Genomic DNA, 23,467 nt, shown 5'->3' on the forward strand with positions numbered 1-23,467 from the left:
AAAAGGGTTTAGCACTTCCTCAAAAAGTTGACCATAGAATTACCATATGTCCAGCAAATCCACTTCTGGGTATCTACCTACAGGACTGGAAAGCAGGGATATTTGTACACCTGTTTTCACAGCAGCACGATTCACAACAGCCCCAAAGTGGAAGCAACCCAAGCGTCCATCGACGGGTAAATGGATAAACACGACGTGGTCCATCCATACAAGGGAATACTATATAGCCTTTAAAAAGGAAGGAGATTCTGACACATGCTACAACACGGAGAAACCTTGAGGACATTATGCTCAGTGAAATAAGCCAGACACAAAAGGACAAATAATGTATGATTCCACTTACGTGAGGTCCACAGACAAGTCAAATTCCTAGGGACAGAAAGTAGAGGGGTGGGGGCCAGGGGCTGGGGGAGGGGAGTAGGGAGTGAGTGTTTCATGGGGACGGAGTTTCGGCCTGGGAAGGTGAGACACTTCTGGGGATGGACGGTTGCACAATGTGAATCTATTTGGTGCCACTGAACTGTACACTTAAAAATGGGTAAAATGATAAATTTTATGCCATACGTATACATACATATGTGTGGGGGCCTAGAGGTGAATTCGGGGATGGCCACTCCCAGTGGGGGAAGCTCAGCCCGAGGCTGGGGGCACAGGTCATGTTGACAAGCTCAAGGCTGTTTCCGGCCCCAGCCCTGGCCATCCTGAGCATGGAAGGTGGGGCGAGGTGCCCCGTGAACCCAAAGATGACATACGGCCGCTCCCGAGAGGGAAAGGTTTATTGGTGTGACTGATCAAGGGTCATCAGTGCAGTGCGGCCCCTCCCCCGGGGGGACAAGCCAGTCCAGTGTGTGGACCCTGGGGGCTGGGGGTCAAGGGGGACCCCGGGCGGGGGGGTCACAGGCATAGCAGCAGGCAGAGGGGCAGTGAGCCGCCCCCAGAGGGCCCACCCCTAGTCCAGCCCAAGGGGGGACCCCTCTCGAGGTCCTCAGGCATCCGCAGATCTGGGGGCGTCCTGCGGCAGACAGCTCCGGTGCCGGAGGACCGACTTCCCCTCCTCCTGCAGGGATAGGGGTGACCCCGAACGTGACACACAGCCCGGGACACCGGCACAGTCAGCCGGGTGTCCCCACCTTGTGGGGGGCCCGAGCCGCCCGCTCTCACCGTCTCGGAGGCAGTGCTGGGGCTTGCGCCCTCTGGAGAGCCCCCTTCGTCCCGCGAGCAGTCTGGTCCCACGTCCTCCTCGTACTCCGTCAGGCAGTCCGACTCCTCCCCTGGAATGGCAGTAGGTCAAGTTGAGGGTGCCCGGGCTGGGCTGACCTCTCCAGACACCAGTACACCGACCCCGGGCTCCTGGGGATGCCCTCAGCCCCCTCACCATCTGCGCAGCCGTCGGAAACAGAAACATAGCTCGTGGGGGGCTCGATCCGGGACACGATCTCTGCCAAGTCGGTGAAGCCGGAGCTGGGGAAGGCGAGCACCTGCGGGGAGGTGTGGGTGAGGCTCTCGGGGGTCGTCTGAGGTCTGGGGGAGACCCAGAGGGGACTGGGGGCGGGGGATGTGTTGTCAAGAGTGGCCCCGCCGGAGAAGGAGGGCGCAGGCTTACGTCTGCACGGCGGCTCTCATTAAGATCTGCAGACCGTCGGTCCGTGAGCATCTTTTCAATGATGTCGCCCCGGGTCCAGCCCCCAAACACGGCCTTCCCGTACTGGTAGCCCACATCCTGCAGGAAACGAGGGGGGCTGGGGCCATGTCTGCAACCCCCGGGGTGTTCTTCTCTGCCTCATCTTCTCTGCTTATCCCCACCCTGCCTGCCCCTGCCCTGGCCCCTCCAAAGCCTGATGCTCTGGCGGAGCTGGCATTTGAGACTACACTGATTTCAGAGTCGGCCATACGTAGCACACTCACCCCCATGTCCCCTATCCTGTGCCCCTGCCAGACATTACCAATCACTCTTTGCACATTCTTTCCCACTCAGCGCCATGCAGTGTGCCAAGTACCAAATGATTCGAGATGGCGGTGTGCAGGCTTATTTCAAGGTCTGCAAATATGCGGTATACCTGTAAATATCATCATCTCCCATGCCCATAACAGACATCACTAATCCAGCATGGCACGTCTCCCCAGTGAGCCCAGAAAGGGAAATCAGACATTTTTACTCAGGGCTCTGGGCAGCAGCTACTGATCATATTCTTTTCTTTCTTTCTTTCTCTTTTTTTTTTGGCCACGCCGTGCAGCATGCGGGATCTCAGTTCCCTGACCAGGGATCGAACCCGTGTCCCCTGCAGTGGAAGCATGGAGTCTTAACCACTGGACCACCAGGGAAGTCACAGCTACTGATCATTTTCAGTTGGCATGGGCTATGACACATTTTTCTGGGTCAATGGCACATTATACAGTGCTCCATCCTGTGTATCCCAGACTTGGCATTGGACGTCACTAATTTTTAATGGTTCTCATTCCCACCTACACAGAAACGGCATTAGAAATCTCTACAGCGTGCTTCAGGCAGCGCCGCTGGCACATATTAAGAAACTTAGTTCGCACATACACATGTACATCCCCTTGCCATACTCACTGCAGACATCACTGATTGATTACCGTTCTATTGCCCACGGATCCCAAATGGAGCCCTAGAATCCTTCCCCTCATGTTGCTCTGGGCTTTCAGTAGTAAAGCTCTGCCGGCCCACCACACTGGCACCAAGTGGCTCCCACCCGCTCACATAGATCTGGTCGAACTTCCCGAAGTCCATGGTCTTGAAGCAGTCGATGGGTGGGCGCAGGTACTCGCAGTACGAGCTGGACTTCACGACCTCCAGCTGCCGCACGCAGGACACATAGGCCAGCCGAGACTGGATCTCGGCCATGTCTGGAACCTTGATCTTGTCTGCCCAGGGGTTCAGCCGCTTCCACAGCAGCCACCAGCCAGAGAGGCTGTCCCCGTAGGTGCTGAGGTCCGTCTCATCCTGGCTTCCCACGTCGATGGCGATGACTGTCTTGGCACCCATGCTGCGAGCAATGTCCGCTGTGGGGCAGGGGGGGTCAGGGGGCTGTTATCCACCAGGACTGAGCCAGGGAAGTTCAACCCAGCCCCACAAACACCAACATGCACGTGGTCACGCAAAAAAAAAACCAAAACCATGCGAACAACATGCAGGCATGCAAAGGGTATGGCTGTAGAGGCCGATGATGTGGAGGAAGGGACGGGTGTTGGAGCTTTTAGGTCTGGGGAACCAGGGCCAGAGGAATGGAGAAGATGGAGGCAGAGGGATAAAGTCACTGGGGGAAGAGACACAAGGTCAGACACGTGGGGGACAGAGATACGGAAGGAAAGTAACACGGAGAGACAGATTATAGTAAGGACACCAGGAGGCAGAGATGAAGAGATCAGAGTCATGGAAACAGATGGAGGGTCAGAGATGGATGGAGACGTGGGAATAAAGACATCGGGAGACAGAGCTGCGGGGAGAGAAATGCAGGAGACCCGAAACAGCAACAGAGATTCGTGGGAGAGAGAGATATCAGGGGCCAGAGATACGGAAGGAGAGAGAATCCAGGTGGAACGAGGGATCTTGAGGCTGAGACGAGGGACACAGAGCAAAGAGCCAGATCAAGGAGATTCAGGAAGCGGGACGGATTGGGTGAAGGGGGGGGTGATGGCGCGGTGAGGAGGGTGCTGTAGCCATGGGTCTGTGTGCCCCGCTGAGGGCCCCTGAGTGGGTCTGGGGGTGCCTGGGGGGTCATGGACAGGGTCCTGTAGCCAGGTCCAGTCCCCAAAGACACCTGAGTCTCCATCAGACTTTGCCCGTGTCCCTCACAAGCTTGTCTGTGTCTCTGTGTGTGTGTCTGTGTCTCTGTGTGTGCTGTACTCACCCCTATCAGGTATGTGCACGTCCCGTCTGTATGTTTGTGAACACACCCACCTCTGGGTGTGCTATGCCTCTGTACACATACCCAGGACTGTTTGTATTCCTTTCCCGTGTCCCTAGATCAATGTCTAAGTATGTTTCTTTGTGCGTCCAAGCGTGCCCGTCCACCTGTGAGTTTGTACACACTTGCTCATGCACATGAGGTGGCGTGAGTGTGAGTATCTGTACAGAACGCCTATGCAGGAGTTGGCAAGCTGTCTGTAAAAGGCCAGAGAAAAAATCATCTCGGCTTTGCAGGCCATATCGTCTCTGTGGCAACTACTCAACTCTACTGCAGACATAACCACAGACAAAGGATAAACGATTAGGTGTGGCTGTGTGCCAATAAAACTTTATTTACAAAATCAGGCAGGGGGCCAGATTTGGCTTGTGGGGTGCAGTGTGCGGACCCCTGATCTATGGGACCTCAAGCGCCTGTGTAGCCAGCGTAGGTGTCTACTTGTGTTTGCACGCCACTGGGTGTGTGGAATTTTAAGTTGCAAACCCCCTGCCTCTCATCTGCATGCTTCAAGTGAGTGGGTGTGAAAGAAAGCTCGTCGTGGAGGTGCCCCGCCCACCTGCGCGTGTCCACGCTTGCCCTGCGTGTGCGTGTCAAATACAGCACGTGGGCGCATCCTTCACCTGCACACACCCATGCCTGCCATGAGCTTGCCCGCGTGTCTGTGCACGGGGACAAGCAAGTGGCTACTTGCCTGGCAGGTTGTTGATGTAGCCGCCGTCCATGAGGAGGTGCCCGTCCTTGGGGTCACACAGCGGCGGCAGGTATCCCGAGAGTGTCATGCTGGCACGCACGTATCGCCACAGGGAGCCTGCCCGGCAGGACACACAGACACAGACACGCACGGGCACACTCAGACACACTTGGAGGCCCGGCCAGCCCGGTGGGCTCGCTGACCCGGCACGTTGTTGACGTAGCACCCGTCCACCAGCAGGTGCCCGTCCCTGGGGTCGCCAGGCGGGGGCAGGTAGGGGCAGTAGGAGGCACTGGCCCGGATGTAGCGCCATATGCAGCCTGCGGGGACTGGTGTGAGGGGGTGAGGCGCCCGATGAGTCTCTCGGCCTCCTGCCCGCGAGGACAGACATACCTGGGGCCTCTGGGGCGTCAGTGGGTGATGATTAGCGCTCAGCACTCAGGCCAGGAGGGATGGTCACTCATGTTAACAATGTCCCAGATGCTCGCCTGCCCCTCGCCCACACCCCCTCCCCACATGGCTCCCTACAGTGGTTTGGGTGGGGCCGGCTGGGGTACCCACCATCTTTGTGGACACGCATGGCCGAGGCGGTGATGTCCGTGGTCACGTTGAAGTACGGCAGCCACAAGTCCTACAGGGACAGGGGTTGCGGTCCAGGAGGAGTGGGGACTCCAGTGGGGAGGGGCGGGGGGGGCAGGCGTGGGGGAAGAGTGCACCTCGATCTGCTTGTCCTGGAAGACACGGTGGATGCTGCGGTTGAAGGCCGACCCCGTGAACATGGAGGTGACGGGGTAGGTGAGGTCCAGCACGGGCTCCAGAACTGAAGTCATACTCTAGGGGCAATGGGCCAGCGGGGGGTCAAACAGGAGTCACTTGGGGGTCACTGACTAGGCAGTCCCTAAGGGGCCTGATTTCTCCAGCTGGGAGCTGGAGACTAGGGTCACTAGCCAGGAAGTCACAGGGAAGACATCCAAGGTCCTGGAGGTATCTCTATAAAGGATCCAGGTGGGGTCCACAGATTAAGACGGGGAGGGTCAGGAGAAACCCAGAAGCCCCTCTAGGGTGAGGTTTCAGGGTGCTCCTGGGGTGGGGGGACCCCCTCCCCGCAACACACACCTTGGCCCACTCTCGGGCGCGCTGCTTAGTGCGGCTGGCGCTCCGCTCCTCGGCGTACAGGGCCCCGATGAAGGAGCCGATGGACGTGCCGCCCACCAGGTCGACAGGGACCCCCGCCTCCTCTAATGCCTTCAGCACCCCGATGTGTGAGCAGCCCCTGCAAGGTGCAGACCCAGTGACCCTCTGGAGATCCCCTAAGCCCCACCCCCAGGAATCTTATCCCTTCTCCCTCACCTGCTAGGAAGGTGGTGCCGGCCCACCCCTATGGGATCGGTGCCCAGGGAATCAACTCTACCCCTCAGGGCCCCTGGCCCCGCCCCTGCCAGCGCTGACCCCGTCCCTCACCTGGCCCCGCCCCCGCCCAGCACCAAGGCGATGGTGTTGCCTGTGAGCACCCGCGCCAGGCGGGAGAAGTCGCTGTGCCGGTCAGCGCGCCTCGAGAAAACCTTCTCGTAGAGCTCGTGCTGGTGTGAAAGGAGAGAGACGCGGCCCATGAGGATGCGGGTGTAGGAGCCGGCATCTCGACCTCCAAGACACTGCCCCGGCCCCACTGGTCTCTAGGCCACGCCCCTCCAGTAGCCACGCCCCTGAAAGGTCCTGAGAGCCGACCAGTCCCCTGCAGGGCCCCTCACCAGCTTGGCGGGGCTGCGGCGCGAGAAGAGGCGGCGTGGACAGCGCAGATGCAGGTGCCCCGAGCACCAGCTGCGCATGTTGAGCCACTCCACTGTGCGCGCGGGGCCCGGGCCCTCCTCGCGGTGCAGCAGGACCAGCTGCTTGAGGGCGCGCACCGCCGTGTTCTCCAGCATCTGCTCCAGCTTTGGAAGGGGTGGGGGGAGAAGGGGGAAGCATGGAAGTCACTCTCACCCGTGGTTTCCTCCCTGCCCCTCCCACACCTGGCCTCATAGTTCCTGGTCACCTAGCCCCACCGGTGAGGGTGCACGTGGCCCGGCGCAGGCACCGGAGGGCAGGGGGCGGGATCCCAGGGATGGGGGTCACTGTCAATGGTCTCCGGACCTGGCCAAGCGTGGGCTCCTGGTCGCCAAGGCCCACGATGAGGATGCAGTCGGCCTGGCGCAGGCAGCGCACGGTCCAGGGCGTCAGTGATGCATCCGTCTGGTAGAGCACGATGCGGTGTGTGTCCTCCTGCTGGGCCAGCCACCCTGACAGCCGGAATTCTTGGATGCTAGGATGGGGACGGGGGAGCGTCATCTGGGGCTGGTCAGGGATCTCTGCCCTCAGGGCCCATGTAGCTCCACTGCTCTGGGGAGGGGGACCTGGACATTCAAGCCCCACACATCTGCATCCTCCAGGGGCGGATTCACTACACTGTCTCCCCAGTGACCAGAGGGATGGGGGGGGCGCATGCTCCTTGTTTCACAGCCTAGATCTCAAATGAGATCTGAAAGAATCCTACGCTTTGAGTTTATCCCTCGCACCCCACCCTAACCTCCTGCACCCCCAACACACACCTGTCCAGCGCAGAGGCCCCCAGGCGTGCCCGGATGATGTCACTGTTGAGGAGAAGTGTGGGGCCTGGGGATGGGTGAGGAAGGGTGTTTAGGAACCCAGGTCAACGGAGCTGGAGGACCCTCCGCTCCCACAGCCCTGTTCCAGCCCCCCAGCCCCACCTCTGACCCACCCAGGCGACTCCATTCATTGGCCAATGCCCCCACCCACACGTGCCTTGCCCCATGTAGACCGAAAGCCTGCCCTTGCCCACGACTGACCAATGGCTTGCAAAGCATGCTGCAGCTCCAGCATAAAGGCCACCATGGGCACCTCGGCACACACAGGCAGCACCGCCACCGTTGCCAGGTTGCTGGCTGGGTTGGTGAGTTCCGAGTGAGGGGGAACACCTAGTCCCGAACCTGCTGAGACCCCAAAGGATGGTATTTGCTGTGCAGTCCTGTGTCTGGAAAGGTCAACTTTCCTCTGCCTTCTCAGAAATCCCTGTTCCTTGTTCCTCAGCTGAGGCTTAGTGATGCCGTAGTGAAGGTCGTGTCCTCAATCGTAGCCTCACAGCCTCAACCACTGTCCTTGATAAGACCTGGCTATCTGACCTTCAGTTTTGGCCCAATATCCTCAGTGGCCTCCATTACACAACTGTATAACCATTTCTGTTTTCCACTCCACCTGAGTGCACTGATCTGTGCCCCTACCCCACTCTGGCCTTGGGGCCTCTGGCCGCTAAAGGGACTTGAACACAAAACTAGACGGAAATAAATATATTTTTGATGCACTGATTGCTTCTCAGCTTCTCTACTTACACTTTAGACCAAGCCATCAACGCCCATCTCTTGACCGGACTTCTCCCTGCCTCCTCTCCTCCAGTTCTTCCTATAGCAGCCTGGACAAGTTCAAGTGCCTTTCGACGGCTCCCAGTCCCTGCATGACTTGCCCCCCCCATCCCTCCCCCTCACTCACTTTCCTCCTTGAAGTGTTTCACCACCACACCCTGTGTGCAGAGCCTTCAGAGTTCTGTCAGCGTCTGGCCCCATCTCATTTATCAAGTCTCAGCGCACTGTTCTCAGAAAAGCCTCCCTCCCTCCTCTAGTCATACCCCATTGAAGACCCTATTTTGTTTTCTTCACAGTACGTTATCCAACATTGTACTCTTTCTTTGTATTTTAAAAACTGTATCTTGCTTCCGAAGCTGTAAACCCTTCTAGGGCCTTTGTCTGCCTTGTGCATTCTCCAGGTTCCCAGAGGTCTGAGATTTTAAAGTCCCCGCCCCCATATCTGCCCCAGAATCACACCAAGGGCGGTCCTGGCAGCCGGATGGGAGAGAACATGTACTTGTGTGTTTGGTGAAAAGACTGGGGGAAAAGGGGAAGACGCTGGGCATGGGGGCAGTTCTTGGCCACGGCTCACCCCCGCCCCGACCCTCAGGATCCAGGTGTCAGGGCTGATGGGGCAGAAGCCCCTGGGGGGAAAAGGAGAGTAGAGGTTGCCAGGCTGATCCAGGGTCAGGTCACCATAACATAGAACCTCAGGTCCATATTTCTGCACATCTCGAATCTGACTCAATTTCCCAGTGTATCCTAGCTGACGGAAACCACATCTCCCAGCATGCCCTGGGAAGGTCACCACCACCACCCCCAGCATGCACTGGGACAGGGACCATCTCCCAGCATTCACCGGGACCAGGAACCACATCTCCCACCAGGCTGGTCACCTACGAAGCCACTTTCCAACATGCCCTGGGCCCCAAACACCACCCCACAGACTACATTTTACCAGCACACTTTAGTCTAGGTTTCCCCTTCCTAGTATGTGGACTCCATCCTCCAGCCAACCCTGACACCCAGAACCAAGCTTGCCCTAAAGACTCCTCCTTTCAGAACCACTGATACTTCCGATTCCATTAACAAGCCGGCCCTGGGTCCAGGACTCCGTTTCCCAGCATGCCCAAGAACCCGAACTGCAGCCCACAGCATGCACCAGAACTCCGGATTCCCACTTCCTGCTTGAAGCCCCGCCCAGAGCAGGTTATACGCAGGACTCCACTTCCCAGCATGCCCTGGGCTCATGGCTCCCTCTCCTAGCTCATTCTGGGCGTTGGACTAGATCCCTTAGCATTTTCCGGCGCCGGCCAGCTCTCACCTGGGAAGGGTCCTTGCAGCTGCTGCAAATTCCCCAGAATTTTCTGGCTCAGCAGGTGGATCAGGCGGGTCACAACCTGGGGCGTTGGAGGCCAGTGGTCCAGTGAGACTGGAGGAGGAATTCTGCACCACCTTTTCCTCCTCTACCAGGGCGCCTGGGTCCCTGTTACCTGAACGCCCCCCCCATGAGCCCCACCCTCACTTGGAGGCTTCACCTCCTTCCTAAGGGCTCCACCCCCATCTAACCCCCCCCTCCACACATTAGGCCCTGCCTTCTCTGGGTACCCGCCCCCACTCCCATCTGTCCAGCCCCCATTAGGAGAACAGCCCACAACCCAGCGAGCTGCACCTGCGGGTATCGACGTTTGATGTGGCCCAGGGTGCCCTCAGGGAGTTTGGCCAGCTCTGTGTCGCGCACCGCGTGCACCGTCGTGGCACGTGGCTGCCTGGTCAGCGCCTCCACCTAGGGGACAGCGTGCTTAACCAGGGCTGCGTGAGCCAGGAGCTTGATAGGTAAGGGGGAAGACGACCGTGGGTGCAGAGAGGAGGCCGTACCGAGTCCCCCCCACCCCGCCCCAACCCCCAGATGGGGGTGGAGAGAACCAAGCCTCACTACCCATCTCGGGGCTCTGAGGAAAGGGAGAGGACAGGAGGACAGGGATCCACACAGGCGAGGGTCCCCTCTTCTGATGGAGAGAGGTCTGGAGACTGATTCAGATCAGACTCACCACCCTGATGAGGTTGCCCCCATCGCCGCACCCCATGGAAAGGAGCTGGGGAAAGTGGATTGCAGGAGGTCCTAGGTTGGGGAGGGAGCGTTCTCTACCCCCAACAGGTTACCAGGGTTGAAGTGTATGTCAGGCGTGGGGGGGGGGAAACTGGACTGGGAGAGGTTAGAGGTCAGTGGGTGGGGCCGAGCTCACCACTCCTATGAGATCCCCGCGGCCGTACTCGCCCACCAGCTCCTTCTTGCCATTGCCACGCTGGATAACACTCCGCAGCCGCCCATTGAGCACGATGTAGGTGCAGTCGGAGCGGTCGCCCTGCCTGGGGTGGGGGTGGGAGGGGCGGGTCAGACAGGGTAGGTAGGGGTCCTCGTAGTCAGGGCCTGAGGGGAGAGGTGGGGGCGGGGCCCGCACCTGTACAGTGCGCGTCCCGCCTCCACCGCTGTCCAGTCGATGGCGAAGTCCATCTGGCGCACGAAGGGCGACATCCTCGCGGCCACGGTCTGCGCGGCGCTCAGCACTACGCTGGGCTGTGCGCGCATGATCCTGCAGGCGAGGGGCAGGGGTGCATGGGCCGGGGGCTCCCTAGAACGGCCCTCAGGGAGTGGAGAGGGTGGGTGACGGCCTGGAGGTGGGCCAAAGGCTGTCCAGAGGGACGGCCTCACGCGGGGAAGAACCGAGTTGGTCGGGGCTGCCTGAGCGTCACCCCCACCCCAATATCGGGCCCAGTCATACTCATAGAAGTCGGACTTGGAGATCCGCAGGAAGGTGCAATCACGCTGGGCTCTCAGCGTGAAGATGAGGGGCTCGCCGGTGAGCACGGCCAGCTGCCCCACCAGCTCCCCGGGCTGCACCACGAACAGGCACACGTCTTCGGCCTTGTCGATCATGCGCTGGTAGACGTGCAGGCAGCCCCAGAGCACGAAGTGCAGGCTCACATCCTGTAGGGCAAGGGCCAGGAGATGGGCACAGGGGCACCACCTCACCCACAACTCAGGTCAGTGCACTCCAGAGGAAAGGTTAAGGAAGGAAAAGTTGGAGGGAGTGAAGGCTTTCCGTAGCACTGAGCTGAGCAGCATATGTATCTGTATTCCCACTCAGCACCAAGAGCAACATCGCTTAATGGATCACCCAACTCAGCCCAGATTAAGGCCCATGAGTTCTTTTCAACACAGCCAGCAAGAGCCAACGAAGGCCGGCGACACAGGAGCGTGGCTGAGCTTAGAGCCTCTTTGCTTGTGCGGGGCAACTGCATAGCTACATGAAAAAGAATAAAGTTTGATTCTCACCTTATGCCATATTAAAATGGATCAAAGACATGAATCTGAGAACTTAAACTATAAAACTCTTAGAAGATGGGACTTCCCTGGTGGCGCAGTGGTTAAAAATCCGCCGGCCAATGCAGGGGACACGGGTTCAAGCCCTGGTCTGGGAAGATCCCACATGCCGCCGAGCAACAAAGCCCGTGTGCCACGACTACTGAGCCCCCGTGCCACAACTACTGAAGCCCGCGCGCCTAGAGCCTGTGCCCCACAACAAGAGAAGCCACCACAATGAGAAGCCGGCGCACCATGATGAACAGCAGCCCCTGCTCACTGCAACCAGAGAAAGCCCACGCACAGCAACGAAGACCCAACACAGCCAGATACATACATACATAAACCTCTTAGAAGAAAACATAGGGGTCAATCGTGGTCACACTGAATTTGGCAACAGAATCTTGGATATGATACTAAAAGCCCAAGCAACAAAATGAAAAATAGATAAACTGGGCTTCAACAAAATTAAAAACTTTTGAGTTTCAAAGGGCACTATCAAGGAAGTGAAAGGACAACACACCGTATGGGAGAAAATAATTTGCCGATCATATATCTGCTAAGGGTCTGGTATCCAGAATATATAACGAATTCTTACTACTCAGTACTAAAAAGACAAATAACTCAATTTAAAAATGGGCAAGGGCTTCCCTGGTGGCGCAGTGGTTAAGAATCCACCTGCCGATGCAGGTGACACGGGTTCAAGCCCTGGTCCGGGAAGATCCCACATGCCGCGGAGCAACTAAGCCCGTGTGCCACACCTACTGAGCCTGCGCTCTAGAGCCTGCGAGCCCCAACTACTGAGCCCGCGTGCTACAGCTGCTGAAGCCCGCGCCTACAGCCAATGCTCCACAACAAGAGAAGCCACCGCAATGAGAAGCCCACGCACCGCAACGAAGAGTAGTCCCCGCTCTCCGCAACTAGAGAAAGCCCGCGTGCAGCAACGAAGACCCACTGCAGCCAAAAATAAATAAATTAAATAAATTTTTAGCAAATATGGGCAAAGGCTCTGAATAGACATTTCTCCAAAGAAGATATATGAATGGCCAGTAGGCCCATGAAAAGATGCTCAGCGTCATGAATCATTAGGGAAATGCAAATCAAAACCACAATGAGATGCCACTTCACACTCACTAGGATGGCTTGAATCAGAAAGTGTTAGAGAGGATGTAAGAAACTGGAATCCTTACACACTGCTGGTGGGACTGTAAAATGGTACAGCCACTGGGAAACAATCTGGCAAAAATTTTAAAAGTCCTCAAAGAATTAAAAATAGAGTTGCCAGGACTTCTCTGGTGGCACAGTGATTGAGAATCCAGCTGCCAACGCAGGGGACACATGTTCAATCCCTGGTCTGGGAAGATCCCATATGCCACGGAGCAGCTAAGCCCGTGCGCCACAACTACTGAGCCTGCGCTCTAGAGCCTGAGAGCCACAGCTACTGAGCCCACTGGCCGCAACTAATGAAGCCCGTGTGCCTAAAGCCTGTGCTCCACAACAAGAGAAGCCACCGCAATGAGAAGCCCATGCACCGCAACAAAGAGTAGCCCCCGCTCACTGGAACTAGAGAAAGCCTGCATGCAGCAACAAAGACCCAACACAGCCAAAAAAAAAAAAAAAGAAAAAAATAGAGTTGCCATATGATCCAGCAACTCAACTCCTAGGTATCTACACAACAGAAATGAAAACGCGTCCACAAAGACATCTGCACATAAACACTCATAGCCGCATTATGTCTACTAGCCAAAAGGTAGAAATAACTCAATGTCCATCAACTGATGGATTAAGAAGCAAAATGTGGTCCATTCATACAATGGAACAGTAGTCAGCCGTAATAGAATGAAGCAATGACACATGCCACAACATGCATGAACCTTGAAAACATCATACTAAGTGAAAGAAGCCCAGACACAAGGGGCCACATATTGTATGACTCCACTTATATGAAATGTCCAGAACGGGCAAATCTATAGAAACGTAAGATTAGTAGTTGCTTAGGGCTGGGGCTGTTTAGGAGGTAGGAGACTGATGGCTTAAGGGTATGGTGTTTCTTTTTAAGGTGATGCTCTAAAATGCACAGTGGCGATGGTTGTACAACTATGTGAATATACTAAATACCACTGAATTGTACTCTTTAAATGGGTGAATTGTATAATGCATGAATTACATCTCTAAAGCTATCACCAAAAAAAAAAAAAAAAAAAAATCCCCTTTGGGAAGTTCCCTGGTGATCTAGAGGTTAGGATTCGCCACTTTCACTGCTGGAGCCCGGAACCTGGCTTCAGTCCCTGGTCAGGGAACTGAGATCCTGCAAGCCATGCAGTGCATCCGAAAAAAAAAAAAACTCCCCTTTGCTCCCAGTTCCCTTGTTCCACTCCATCCCCGTTGACTTCCTTTTGTTTCCTACAGATGGACTAGCTCTACCACAGGACATTTGCACAAACTGTCCCCTCTGCGTAGAATGCTCTTTCCTTCCCCTTGCACCTAGTTAATTCATCCTCATCCTTCCTCCTTCTCTGGAGGTCACTTCCACAGAGACACTGCCCTGACTAAACCAGACGTTGTGGAGCTGAGAACATCTCCTTTGTAGCACTAAGCACGTATGACTTAGCAACAATTTGTGTAATCCTTTGACTGTAATGTCTGTCAGAACTGTGAGCTTCCCAAAGGCAGGGGACCCCACTGGTGTTTCTTGCCTCTGCAACAACCCTGGGACACAGCAAACGCCCCTCTCCCCTCTGGTTAGGCTGCCCAGCTGGATGCTTCTCTGTCCCACCCTTTCAAATAAGGAACTGAAACCGCCCAGAGACAGAAAGATTCCTTCCTCATTCATTACACAAACCTGTCTGACACCCCACAAAGCCCCAGATGAGTGCCAAAACACTGCAAGGATCCCTGGGAGAGGCACAGGCCCAGCAGACATACACACATGCTGGAACCTTCCAAGATAGAATTCCCAGACTGGGTTTGGGATATAAACGGGAGTGACTCATAGTAGGCAGCCATTTGTCCTCACACTGGGAAGCATGTTTTTTTTTCACTGCAGGACTTCTCAGAGCCTTGACTATGCTAATAATGCTCGCTGGGAGCTGCCAAGAAGGGGTAAAATAACGTGTGTTTCTCCAACATGTTGCACACAGACCCCTTGTGATATGGCTGTTCCATGAAAGACACTTTGGGAAGTGTTTGTGGAAAGCGAGGCTTTCTCAACCTTCGCAACACTGACATCTTGGACTGGATAACTCTGTTGTAGGGGGACTGGCCCATGCAGTCTTGCATCCCTGGTCTCTAACCCATTAGACGACAGTAGCACCCTCCCAAGTCAATCAAAAATGTCTCGACGTTGCCAAATGTCGTTGACAATGACGCTGAAAACTATTGGTGTAAAGTTTCAGAGGGGGGCACAGCAGACCAGCTTTGTCCCCAACAAAGTCCTGAAGACCCTGAGGAGCCTGGTGTGTTAGCAGGCCGGGCTGGGGCTGGGGCCGGGCTGGGTTGAGCCCAGCAGAGGCTCCCAGATAAGCAGGGGCCCGGGGCCCCTGCAAGGGCCATGGTGTGACCACACTTCCTCAGCCAGTGCCCCAAGTACCTCAAACAGCTGGCACAAAACTTCCTCTGCAGAAAGGAGCCCACCCTGCAATGAGCAGCTCAACGCGATAACTCAGTCAACTGATCACGTGATATAACAACGACCCTTAAATCAACCATACTCCAAAAAAAAATAAAAAACAAACAACAATAACCACCCAGCCAGATAATAGCTGGGCCACCCCCAGCCCCTCCCCCAAGCCCAGGGCTCCTCCCCTGAGCCTGGGGCGGTGCTGTGGTCTCAACGCCTAAGTCATGTCACCCCTACTGTCACCCCCACCCCATCCCCCGACTGGGAGCTCCTGCTCCAACCCTCCCCTGGCCTGTCACCCTTGCAAACCCTAGTAGCTGCGAACTGAGTATTTCCTGTTTCATCCTCACGATTTCAGCAGATAGTTACGACACTCATTCCGCAGGCGAGGAAGATGACAAGTTTCTAGATGATTCACCCAAGGTCACACAGGGAGTCAGGGCAGAGTCCAGATTTCACCTTTGGCTTCCTCCCTAACCCTCCTCCTCTGTGCTCCTGGGCTGTGACGTCACAACGGGTCTCAGTTTCCCCCGCGCGTGGAATGGACGGATTAGTGGGATGCACAATTTCCCACGCCTGTGTGTCACCAGGAGGCACTGAAATCCAGCTCGTGGGGCTAGTTCCCAGCCTCCAGGTCCAGATTCTGACCTGCTCCCGTTTACTGAGTGCCCCCATCCCAGCAGGGACCCAGGAATGAGAAGCAGACAGAGCAACAGAGTATGTTGTAGAGTTGAAAGGTCAGAAGATAGAGGTTGCAGAAAATGCCAGGACAGGGAAGAGAAATCTAGGGGTGGGGGTCCTAGTGTGCAAGGTTCAGGGCTTAGAGGAGAAAGGTCAATATGTCCAGAGGACATGGGGAGGGAGGGCTGTGAGTCGGAGTCATAGGAGCCAAAGGCCAGGGGTCGGAAATCATATACTGGGAGGTCTACATCTAAGGTGAAAAGGCAAGGATCAGAGATCAGAGGGAGAGGTCTTGGGTCAGGGCCGCATGATCAGAGTTCAGGGCTCAGCCTCACCTGGTCCCCCTGGCGGGCAATGATGGTGCCGGCTTTGGTGTGATGCAGCAAGACTCGGCTATTCAAAAGGGAGGGGTCCTGGGGAGGAAGGAAAAGGGGTTGAGACTGGCCCAGCCAGGCCTCCCACCCCCAACCCGGTCCCCCAGACACCCTCAGCTGCCCACCTCAATCCGCATCAGCTTGGCCAGCTCCCGCTTCGCCGCCTCAAAGATGCTGCTCGTCTGGCGGCCCTGGTAGGGCCCGAAGGGACACCCGCCGGTGGCCGACTCATCCTCACAATAGCTGTACTCACAGGCGCCGGCTGGCTGCTCCCGCGGCTCCTGAGTAGGGGTCTGTGTGGGGCAAGGCCTGTGATCTCCCTGCTCCCACCCGACCTTCCTCCTCGGGGGACTCCCCCTGTGGCCAGACCAGGGTCCCAGGAGGGGACTGGGCTGGGGTGGGGGAAGAGGGCAGGGCCTTACCCGAGCCGGGGCTGCCTGGGGCCCCCCTGAGGCCTCTTCCTGCAGGGACACGGAGATCCGGCCCCGCTCATATGCCATGTCGAAGTCCGAGCGAGGGCCGCCCTGCAAGCCTGAAGTGGGCAGGGGGCGATAAATGCAATAAAGATGAGAGTGACCACAGCTGGAGTCTAAGCAGGCACTACCTACGTACCCGAGGCCACAGCTACACAGACACGACTAATCGATCACCGCTCTGGCCCTTGCAACCCTTCTCACCACAGCTGAGAGGGCGCCATCTCGACGACTACCCGCAAAAGAAGACATGAGAAAGTGTTGCCGATATTCCCATTTCACGGATGAGAAAAATCGAGACTGGCAGACCTGCATCCAACCCAGAAATTCGATGGCCTCCCCCCACTCCACTTGATGCCCCAAACCTGAGATGTCCACTGGCATCGAGATGCAGCGACTCAGCAAGGGGGCCGAGGGGGCTTCCATGGATGTGGGCTTCACTGGGTCCCCTGGGGGAGACGCGTGTTCAGGCTCCTGCCCCTCAGAGCACCCAGGGCTGGGGGTGGGGAGCTGAAGGGGGCCTGGGGCGGGGTCAGCTCTGGGTCCCTGGGGACTGGGGGACTAGGAAAAGCGATTCCAGTGGGCCCAGGGGACTGAGGCCAGGGGTCCTGGGGGAACCAAACAGGAGTCACACCTGGGTACCGAGCTAAGCGGGTCCCTGGGGGGCTGGGCAGGTCAGGTGGGAGTACCTGAGGAACTGAGACAGGCAGTGAGGGGCGGAGCCTGGGCTTCTTGGGAGTGGGCTGGGCCAGCCTACTGTTCCTGGGGGTCAGGCAGGGGTCGTGTTGGGTACCTGCAGTTCCAGGCAGCGGGGCCCCGGTGGGGTCAGGTGGCCGGCCAGGCGTCTCCCTCGCCTCCTCAGTAGCCGAGGTGCTGACTATGCGCTTGGAGCCACGCACAGGGCTGGTGCGGGCTGGGAGGCCCGGGCTGGGGAAGAGGCGGAGGGGCTGGATCTCCTGGGGGCAGAGGGGATCCTGTGGCGTGTCCGGGGAGGCACACGCCACACACCCCTCTGGGCCCTGGTGCTCTCCACGTAACTCACATGGCTGAAGAGCTCATTGGTCAGACCCAGGTAGTTGTGAAGTGCCAGGAAAGTGACCCGCTGCAGCCTCACCATGATGATCTTTGTGGGCACGGTCGTCAGAGGAGGGGGCCAGGGAGAAAAAGGGTGAGCCACGGGGCTTAGCGCTAAGGGGGTGGGGTCGTGGATGGGGAGATGGAGATGGAGCCAAGGTCAGAAGATCAAGGTCGGAGCAGGAAGGGGCTGGGCAGGGCCCCAGGAGCCAGGGAGAAGCGTACAATCAGGCGGCAGAAACCTGGGGACGTGGGGCTGGAGGCAGCTCATGGGAGGAGTCAGGGAGGTCCGGCTGCCCAGGGCCGATAAGCACAGCTTCAGTGCCTGTTGGCTGCTGGGTCCCAGCCCCCAGGAGCCTGGGATGGGTGGGGGGGGGTTACGGAAGGAAGTGGATGGCCCGCTGACCTGCACCACCCGCACCAAGCTCTCGGGATACTTGGTGAAGACGGCTGAGAAGGCCTCGACCGGAAGCCGCAGCACCGTGGAGTCTCGGGCCGCCCGAGCGGACACAGTGCGCTGGGGGTGCTGGTGACCCTGGGGGTGCGGGGGGCACAAGGAGAATCAAGGTCAGGGGCTGTGAGAGCCCCTCTTCCTGCTCCCCCCCCCGACCCCTCCTGATGCCACTGCCTTGAGGGACCACTGGCAACATCAGGGACGCATCAGAGAGGGGGGCCCTGGGGGTGACCCTCGCTCACCCAGCCGGGTGGGCGTGGCCTCCCGCCGAGCCTCCCCAGCCCCCTCCGTACTGGTCACTCACGGTGATGACATCCAGGATGCTCAGAAGGCTGTTGACACTGTCCCCAGGAACCACTTCCTTCACCACACACTCCTTCCCGTCCTGAGACACGGGGGGGGGGGGGGGGGGGGGGGGGGGGCGCTGACCAGTGCTGTCCCTGCCCTGCCAGCCCACAGCCTGCCCCCGACCACGCCACTGGTCCTCATTCCCCCTCGGTGATCACTGACACCCGGACCCCACCGAACCTTCCGACCAGCATCACTAACCCTAACCGGCGACCGTGCAGGCCACCCCAGACGCCCTTGGACACCCGTTGCCAGCTCCTGCCTGCACGTCCCAGAAGACCACCAACCCTGGAAGTTCCCTGGTGGTCTAGTGGTTAGGATTTGGCGCTTTCACTGCCGTGGCCCGGGTTCAATCCCTGGTGGGGGAACTGAGGTCCCACAAGCTGCGCCTCGCGGCGTTGCCAGAAAAAAAAAAAAAAAAAAAAAAAAAGCCCAACCCTGCTGACCAAAAGCACTGCCCGTCCCCAGTGACCGCTGCACCATTGCTGATCCCCGCCACCCATCTCCCTGTGGTGCCCCCCGGGGTGGAAGGCCACTCACGGGAGCCGGCAGACAGAGCTCCAGCAGCCCATCCTGCACCACGTAGATGCTGGCATCGGGCTGGCCTGGCCGGAAGACGTAGTCACCCTGGCTGAGCCGCTGGAAGACCATGTGCCGGCACAGCTCCAGGAAGAGCGGCTTCTCAAAGTGGCCCAGCACCCTGTTGCATAGGGGCCGGGGAACGGAGAGATGCAGGAGGAGGTCAGGTCAGCCCCAGCTCTGCAGCCCCCCCGCCGGCACCCTGACACTGACCGGACGTTCTTGAGCATGTAGAGCACCTCGGAGGGCAGGTGGGAGTTGGCTAGGTCGCCCTCGGTCAGGTCAGCCTCCAGCACCGCAGGTGGGGGCTCCTTCCGCTGCAGCGTTGGCGCCTCTTTCTGGATGCGCAGGATCCTGGTGGGAGGGGAGGGGAGTGAGGTGGGGGTGAAGAGCAGGGAGGGGGCTCAGGAAGACCTGAGACCCCCCCACACACACAGCCCTTCCCTGGGGTCACCAGAGGAGGGTTCAGCAAACTCTGGCCCGCTGGCCAAATTAGGCCAGCCCCCTCCTTTTGTAAATAAAGTTTTATTGGCATGAGCTATTAATACATTCGTTCATTTACATATTGTCTGAGGCTGCCTTAACGCTACAACAGCAGAGTTGAGTCGTTGCAGTAGCGTTGCGTGGCAGCCTGCAAAGCCCCAGATGTGGCCCCAAAAAGAAAAAAGTTGCTGACCCCTGAAGCAGAACCCTGAGGTCACCCTTCACTGGTCACAGGCTCCCTAGATGGACCCTCTCATTAAGCAGGCCCCTGACACAGCTTCCAAGATATGGGCAGACCCCAGAAAAGCACCTCTGTTCATCATGGGACCCCAGATATTGCACGCCTCCATCATGTAGCCTCCGTCATGTAGGCAGAGCCCTGGGGTAGCTTCCATTATATCAGGAGACCCCAGATACAGCCTCTCTGATCCTTGTAAAAATCCCTGAGATAACCCTTCCTCCCCAGTCTCAGACAACCCTGAGATAGCCTCTTTGATGGTCACAGAGACTCTTGAGATAACCCTGGTTACATGCAGAGAATCCAGATACAGCCCCTCTGCTAACCGTGGACCTAGGAGAGCTCCTCCTGGGAAGTCACAGTTGCTACTGAAGACAGTCCTTCCACTAGTCACAAAATGCTCAAGATAGACCCTCTAGAATGAGCTTAAACTGAGTTAAACTCCACATTACAGAGAAATCCAGAAAAAGCTCCTCTTCTGATCAGGAAGATCCTTAGGCTAGCCCTTGCCCAGGTCACAGAGAGCTGAGATATCTCTCTCAAGGTCATGGCAACATCAGGGTAGCTCCTCAAGGGTGTGCAGACACTGAAACTGCTCCCAGGGGGTGGACAGACCCTCAACTAACTGTGGAAGATCTACAGATAGCCCTTCTACTCAAGTCATAGAAAGCCATGGGATAGCACATCTGTTGACCATGGACATCCCTGGAATGGCCCCTCAGTGTGAAGAAACACTTGAGACAGACCTTCAAAATAGACTCTGTGATGTCAAGAGACCCCAGAGCCAGCTCCCAACTTGGAAAGATCCCTGAGAGAGCCTTTCTCAGAGACCCTGAGGGAGCCCTTTGCTGATGACATGCCCTGACATGCCCTTCCCGTGTCTCTAATCCCAAAAGATTCTTGAGATGACTCCTAGGGAACAGAACCCCCTAACACAGCCTCCGTGTAGTGTGGGAAAAATCCAAGGGAGGTGACAGAGAGTTGCTTCCCAATGCAGAGAGACTGCTGAGATTACCCCTAAGGAACAAAAGCCAGAGACAGCCCCTCCTGCAGGTCCCAGAAAAACCTGCAATAACTCCAGTGAGACTCTGGAATAAACCCTCTCGTGTGGGGAGACCCCAGATTTGACCCCTAAGGGTATGACAAGACATCGGAGATAGTGCCTGGAGATTAAATAACTCACGGATGCCCCTGTGGCAGGGAACATCACTGAAAGAGCCCTCAGGTGATACAGACAGCCTGTCCGGTGGGGGAGAGCTCTGAAATAGTCCCACTGACATGGAAGGACTCCTAAGACAGTCCGTGGAGTTCACAGAAGCCTGAGATACACCCTTCAGTGTGGGATGATCACTCAAAAAGCCCTGGACAGCCCCAAGTACACCTAGCACAGCCTTACTTCTTAGCAATGTTGAGCATCTTAAGTTTCTTCTTCATGCGTGGCCGGGAAGTGGTGGAGACGGAGGCATCCACCAGCGAAGAAGTGGATTGTGATACCTGGGAGGATTAAGGTGAGGGGGTGGAAGGAATGCGTCAACTGCCAGTTCAGACCCTAGGGAAGAGGGGGGCAGATCCAGAGGCCCTTGATCAAGGAGGGCGGCCGGCTTTCTAAGAAGTATAACCAAGGGAAGAGCAGGGTCTCTGTGTGGCCAGTGGGAGCCTCAGGGGTTCCCAGACTCACCTTCCGCATAATCTTCCGGCCATAGAAAAGCACTTTATCTCTCTTCCGGAATCGATACCGCGGGCCATCCGGGGCTGGGGTTTCTGGGGATAAGTGCGGAGAGGGGCATTCTGAGCTCTACGCACACTCTGCACGGTCAGAGATGGGGACGCTGCGTGCAGGCTCCAGCAAATCATATCTCTACTGCCTCAGGGGCCCGGACATTTCAGCTCCCATCCCTCAGCACTCCCAGAAGGCCCTCCGGGTCCTTACTCGGCACTCGAAGCCTCCGTACCAGCAGGAGGATGAGCACGGCCGTGACCAGCACCGCGACTCCAGCCCCGATCATCACGCCCAGCACCTGCGGGACGAACGGCACTGGCTGCGCGTCGCATACCCGCTCCGCCAAGCCTGCCCTGGGGGCCGGGACGGCCGGGACCTCACCCCACAGAGCCAAGGCCGCCCCTGACATCGCAGTCGGCCCGGGCCTCGACGTCCCCATCTGCAAAATGGGCCAGCGCGGCTCCCTCCCATGGGGAGCAACGCTTTTTGGAGGCTCGGCGTCCCGCAGTGCACACCGGGAAACGTAGTTCCGCCTGAACGGACGCAGACTGGCTCTCGCGGGACCGCGATGATGCGCGCTGAGCACGTCGGGAATTGTAGTCCCCGCGGCGCCACACACACAAACTCCCAACCCTTACCATTCCGGTTTGCAGCGGCGCCTCCATCAGTTGTTTCAGGCTGGGCGGCAGGTCTGGTAGTTCAGACTCCTGGAGAGTAAGAAGCAGGATGAACCCGGGCAAGTTATTACTCTGGGCCCGCCCCTCCCCTGCTGCAAGCCCTGCCCCCTTCGTACCCACTGCTGGGGCGGCTTCTCCGCAGGCCTGCGGAGCAGAGGGGTGGGGCAAATTGACCTCGGGGCCCGAGCTAGGGAGTAATGTGGGTCCCCGGGTCCCCACCAGTCTCCCCTTACCTACGCACCAGGCCGACCTGATGCCCCACTTATCCAGACCCACCCTGGGGCCAAGGGCAGCCGGCCGGGCACCCACTGTTAGCAGCCAGCGAACAAGTCCCTGAAGGGGCACGGCTCTCTCCAGCAGGTGGCTCCTCCCCAGTCTCTGCAGGATTCATCAATCCTGATCCACCGATCCCTAGGTCACACCCCAGCACCCCCTGCGAAGACTGGATGCCCGCACCCCACGAAAACTGGGCCCGAGTCTTGGGGCCGGGGAGATGCCTGGCTCCCGGCCCAAGCCTGGCCCCGGGGAGACAGAGGCTGGGGCACGCGGGAGTGCAGCCGGGAACTCCTTCACAAGGGGTCGTGGTGCAATGCCGAGGTCTCAGTAGCATCCTGGGACGCTCGGAGTGGGCTGGGCTCGCAAAGTGTTACTGGGTGATGCTGATTTACTGTCACGTAATAGTAAAGTTATGGGGCCTCCGATGGTGCGGAGCGTCACTCGGACTCCAGGAACGATGCTGGCGCCATTGCTGGGAGACGTAACCAGGGACGCTGGAATTACGGGTGGGTGGGGGGTCACTAAGAAGTTACCGAGAGATTCTGAGGACTATAGGACTATTACTGGGAAAACCGGGAGCTGGTTGGGCACGTCCCTGGAGTCGTTCGAGCATGATACTGAGGAATGCTGTAATATTACTGAGACTTTTCTGGGAGGCTGAGGCTGTTTCTAGCGCCATTCGAGTATTAATGGAAATTTGGGGGAGTCACTGGGTCCTTGAGACATTACCTGTAAAATTCACGGGGGACTAGTCCTCTTCCACCCGAGGGTGCACCTGGCTACCGGTGCGAAAACACCTGCCGGAAGCTGAGGGGTGGGGGGGATGGGAGAGTCAGAAAGTCGAGAGCTACCGGGAATCGCCGGAGGACACACCTTGGGAAAGCCGACGGCTCGCTAACAACCCACGAAAGGACGGGGCGAAGAAAACCCGGACTCACCCAAAGGGCCGCAGCCGGGGTCCACTCTGCGCCAACTCCGTTAGCGTTCTGCCCAGCGCTGCAAGCGCGGCCCCTTTAAGTTATTCACCTCAGGGCGTGCCACAGCCCCGCCCCCCGCCATGCTTGGAAGGTCGCGCGGAGCCAGCCACACTGA

At 57.7% G+C, this 23,467-nt stretch overlaps 1 protein-coding gene across 17 annotated transcripts; it reads right to left on the minus strand.

Annotated features, from left to right (window-relative positions):
* Nucleotides 1-311: 311 nt before the first annotated feature.
* PNPLA6 (patatin like phospholipase domain containing 6) lies at nucleotides 312-23,438 on the minus strand. 17 transcript variants are annotated; one of them, XM_067032935.1, is made up of 35 exons: nucleotides 23,314-23,398; nucleotides 23,105-23,182; nucleotides 22,061-22,129; nucleotides 21,633-21,720; nucleotides 21,381-21,463; nucleotides 21,099-21,196; nucleotides 19,195-19,335; nucleotides 18,943-19,102; nucleotides 18,359-18,439; nucleotides 18,007-18,135; nucleotides 17,569-17,649; nucleotides 17,320-17,482; nucleotides 16,892-16,975; nucleotides 16,476-16,585; nucleotides 16,179-16,334; nucleotides 16,015-16,092; nucleotides 10,799-11,004; nucleotides 10,478-10,609; nucleotides 10,262-10,385; nucleotides 9,688-9,801; nucleotides 9,340-9,415; nucleotides 7,464-7,604; nucleotides 7,206-7,269; nucleotides 6,751-6,919; nucleotides 6,369-6,551; nucleotides 6,082-6,200; nucleotides 5,737-5,893; nucleotides 5,337-5,453; nucleotides 5,182-5,251; nucleotides 4,621-4,737; nucleotides 2,723-3,024; nucleotides 1,604-1,720; nucleotides 1,376-1,478; nucleotides 1,162-1,271; nucleotides 312-1,057 (listed from the first exon to the last, which is right to left on the minus strand). In XM_067032935.1, the coding sequence occupies exons 3-35, from the start codon at nucleotides 22,085-22,087 to the stop codon at nucleotides 986-988; spliced, it is 3,972 nt and encodes a 1,323-aa protein (XP_066889036.1). In that variant the 5' UTR covers nucleotides 22,088-22,129; nucleotides 23,105-23,182; nucleotides 23,314-23,398; the 3' UTR covers nucleotides 312-985. The 17 variants fall into 17 exon arrangements, with proteins under 17 accessions (XP_066889036.1, XP_066889034.1, XP_066889032.1 ...); XM_067032933.1 differs by having other exon boundaries at nucleotides 16,179-16,346; XM_067032931.1 differs by having other exon boundaries at nucleotides 7,464-7,607; nucleotides 16,179-16,346.
* Nucleotides 23,439-23,467: the final 29 nt, after the last annotated feature.

This window comes from Kogia breviceps, chromosome 4 (genome assembly GCF_026419965.1).
Source record: "Kogia breviceps isolate mKogBre1 chromosome 4, mKogBre1 haplotype 1, whole genome shotgun sequence".
In the NCBI taxonomy this organism is placed as follows: domain Eukaryota; kingdom Metazoa; phylum Chordata; class Mammalia; order Artiodactyla; family Physeteridae; genus Kogia; species Kogia breviceps.

Coding starts and splice junctions, on each gene's coding strand:
- PNPLA6 (XM_059062588.2), bottom strand. CDS start 21,861: ATGGGGACGTCGAGGCCCGGGCCGACTGCGATGTCAGGGGCGGCCTTG. Junction 10,386..10,477: donor GCGGGACGCGCACTGTACAG/GTGCGGGCCCCG, acceptor CCCCCACCCCAG/GCAGGGCGACCGCTCCGACT. Junction 1,058..1,161: donor CCAGCACTGCCTCCGAGACG/GTGAGAGCGGGC, acceptor CTATCCCTGCAG/GAGGAGGGGAAGTCGGTCCT.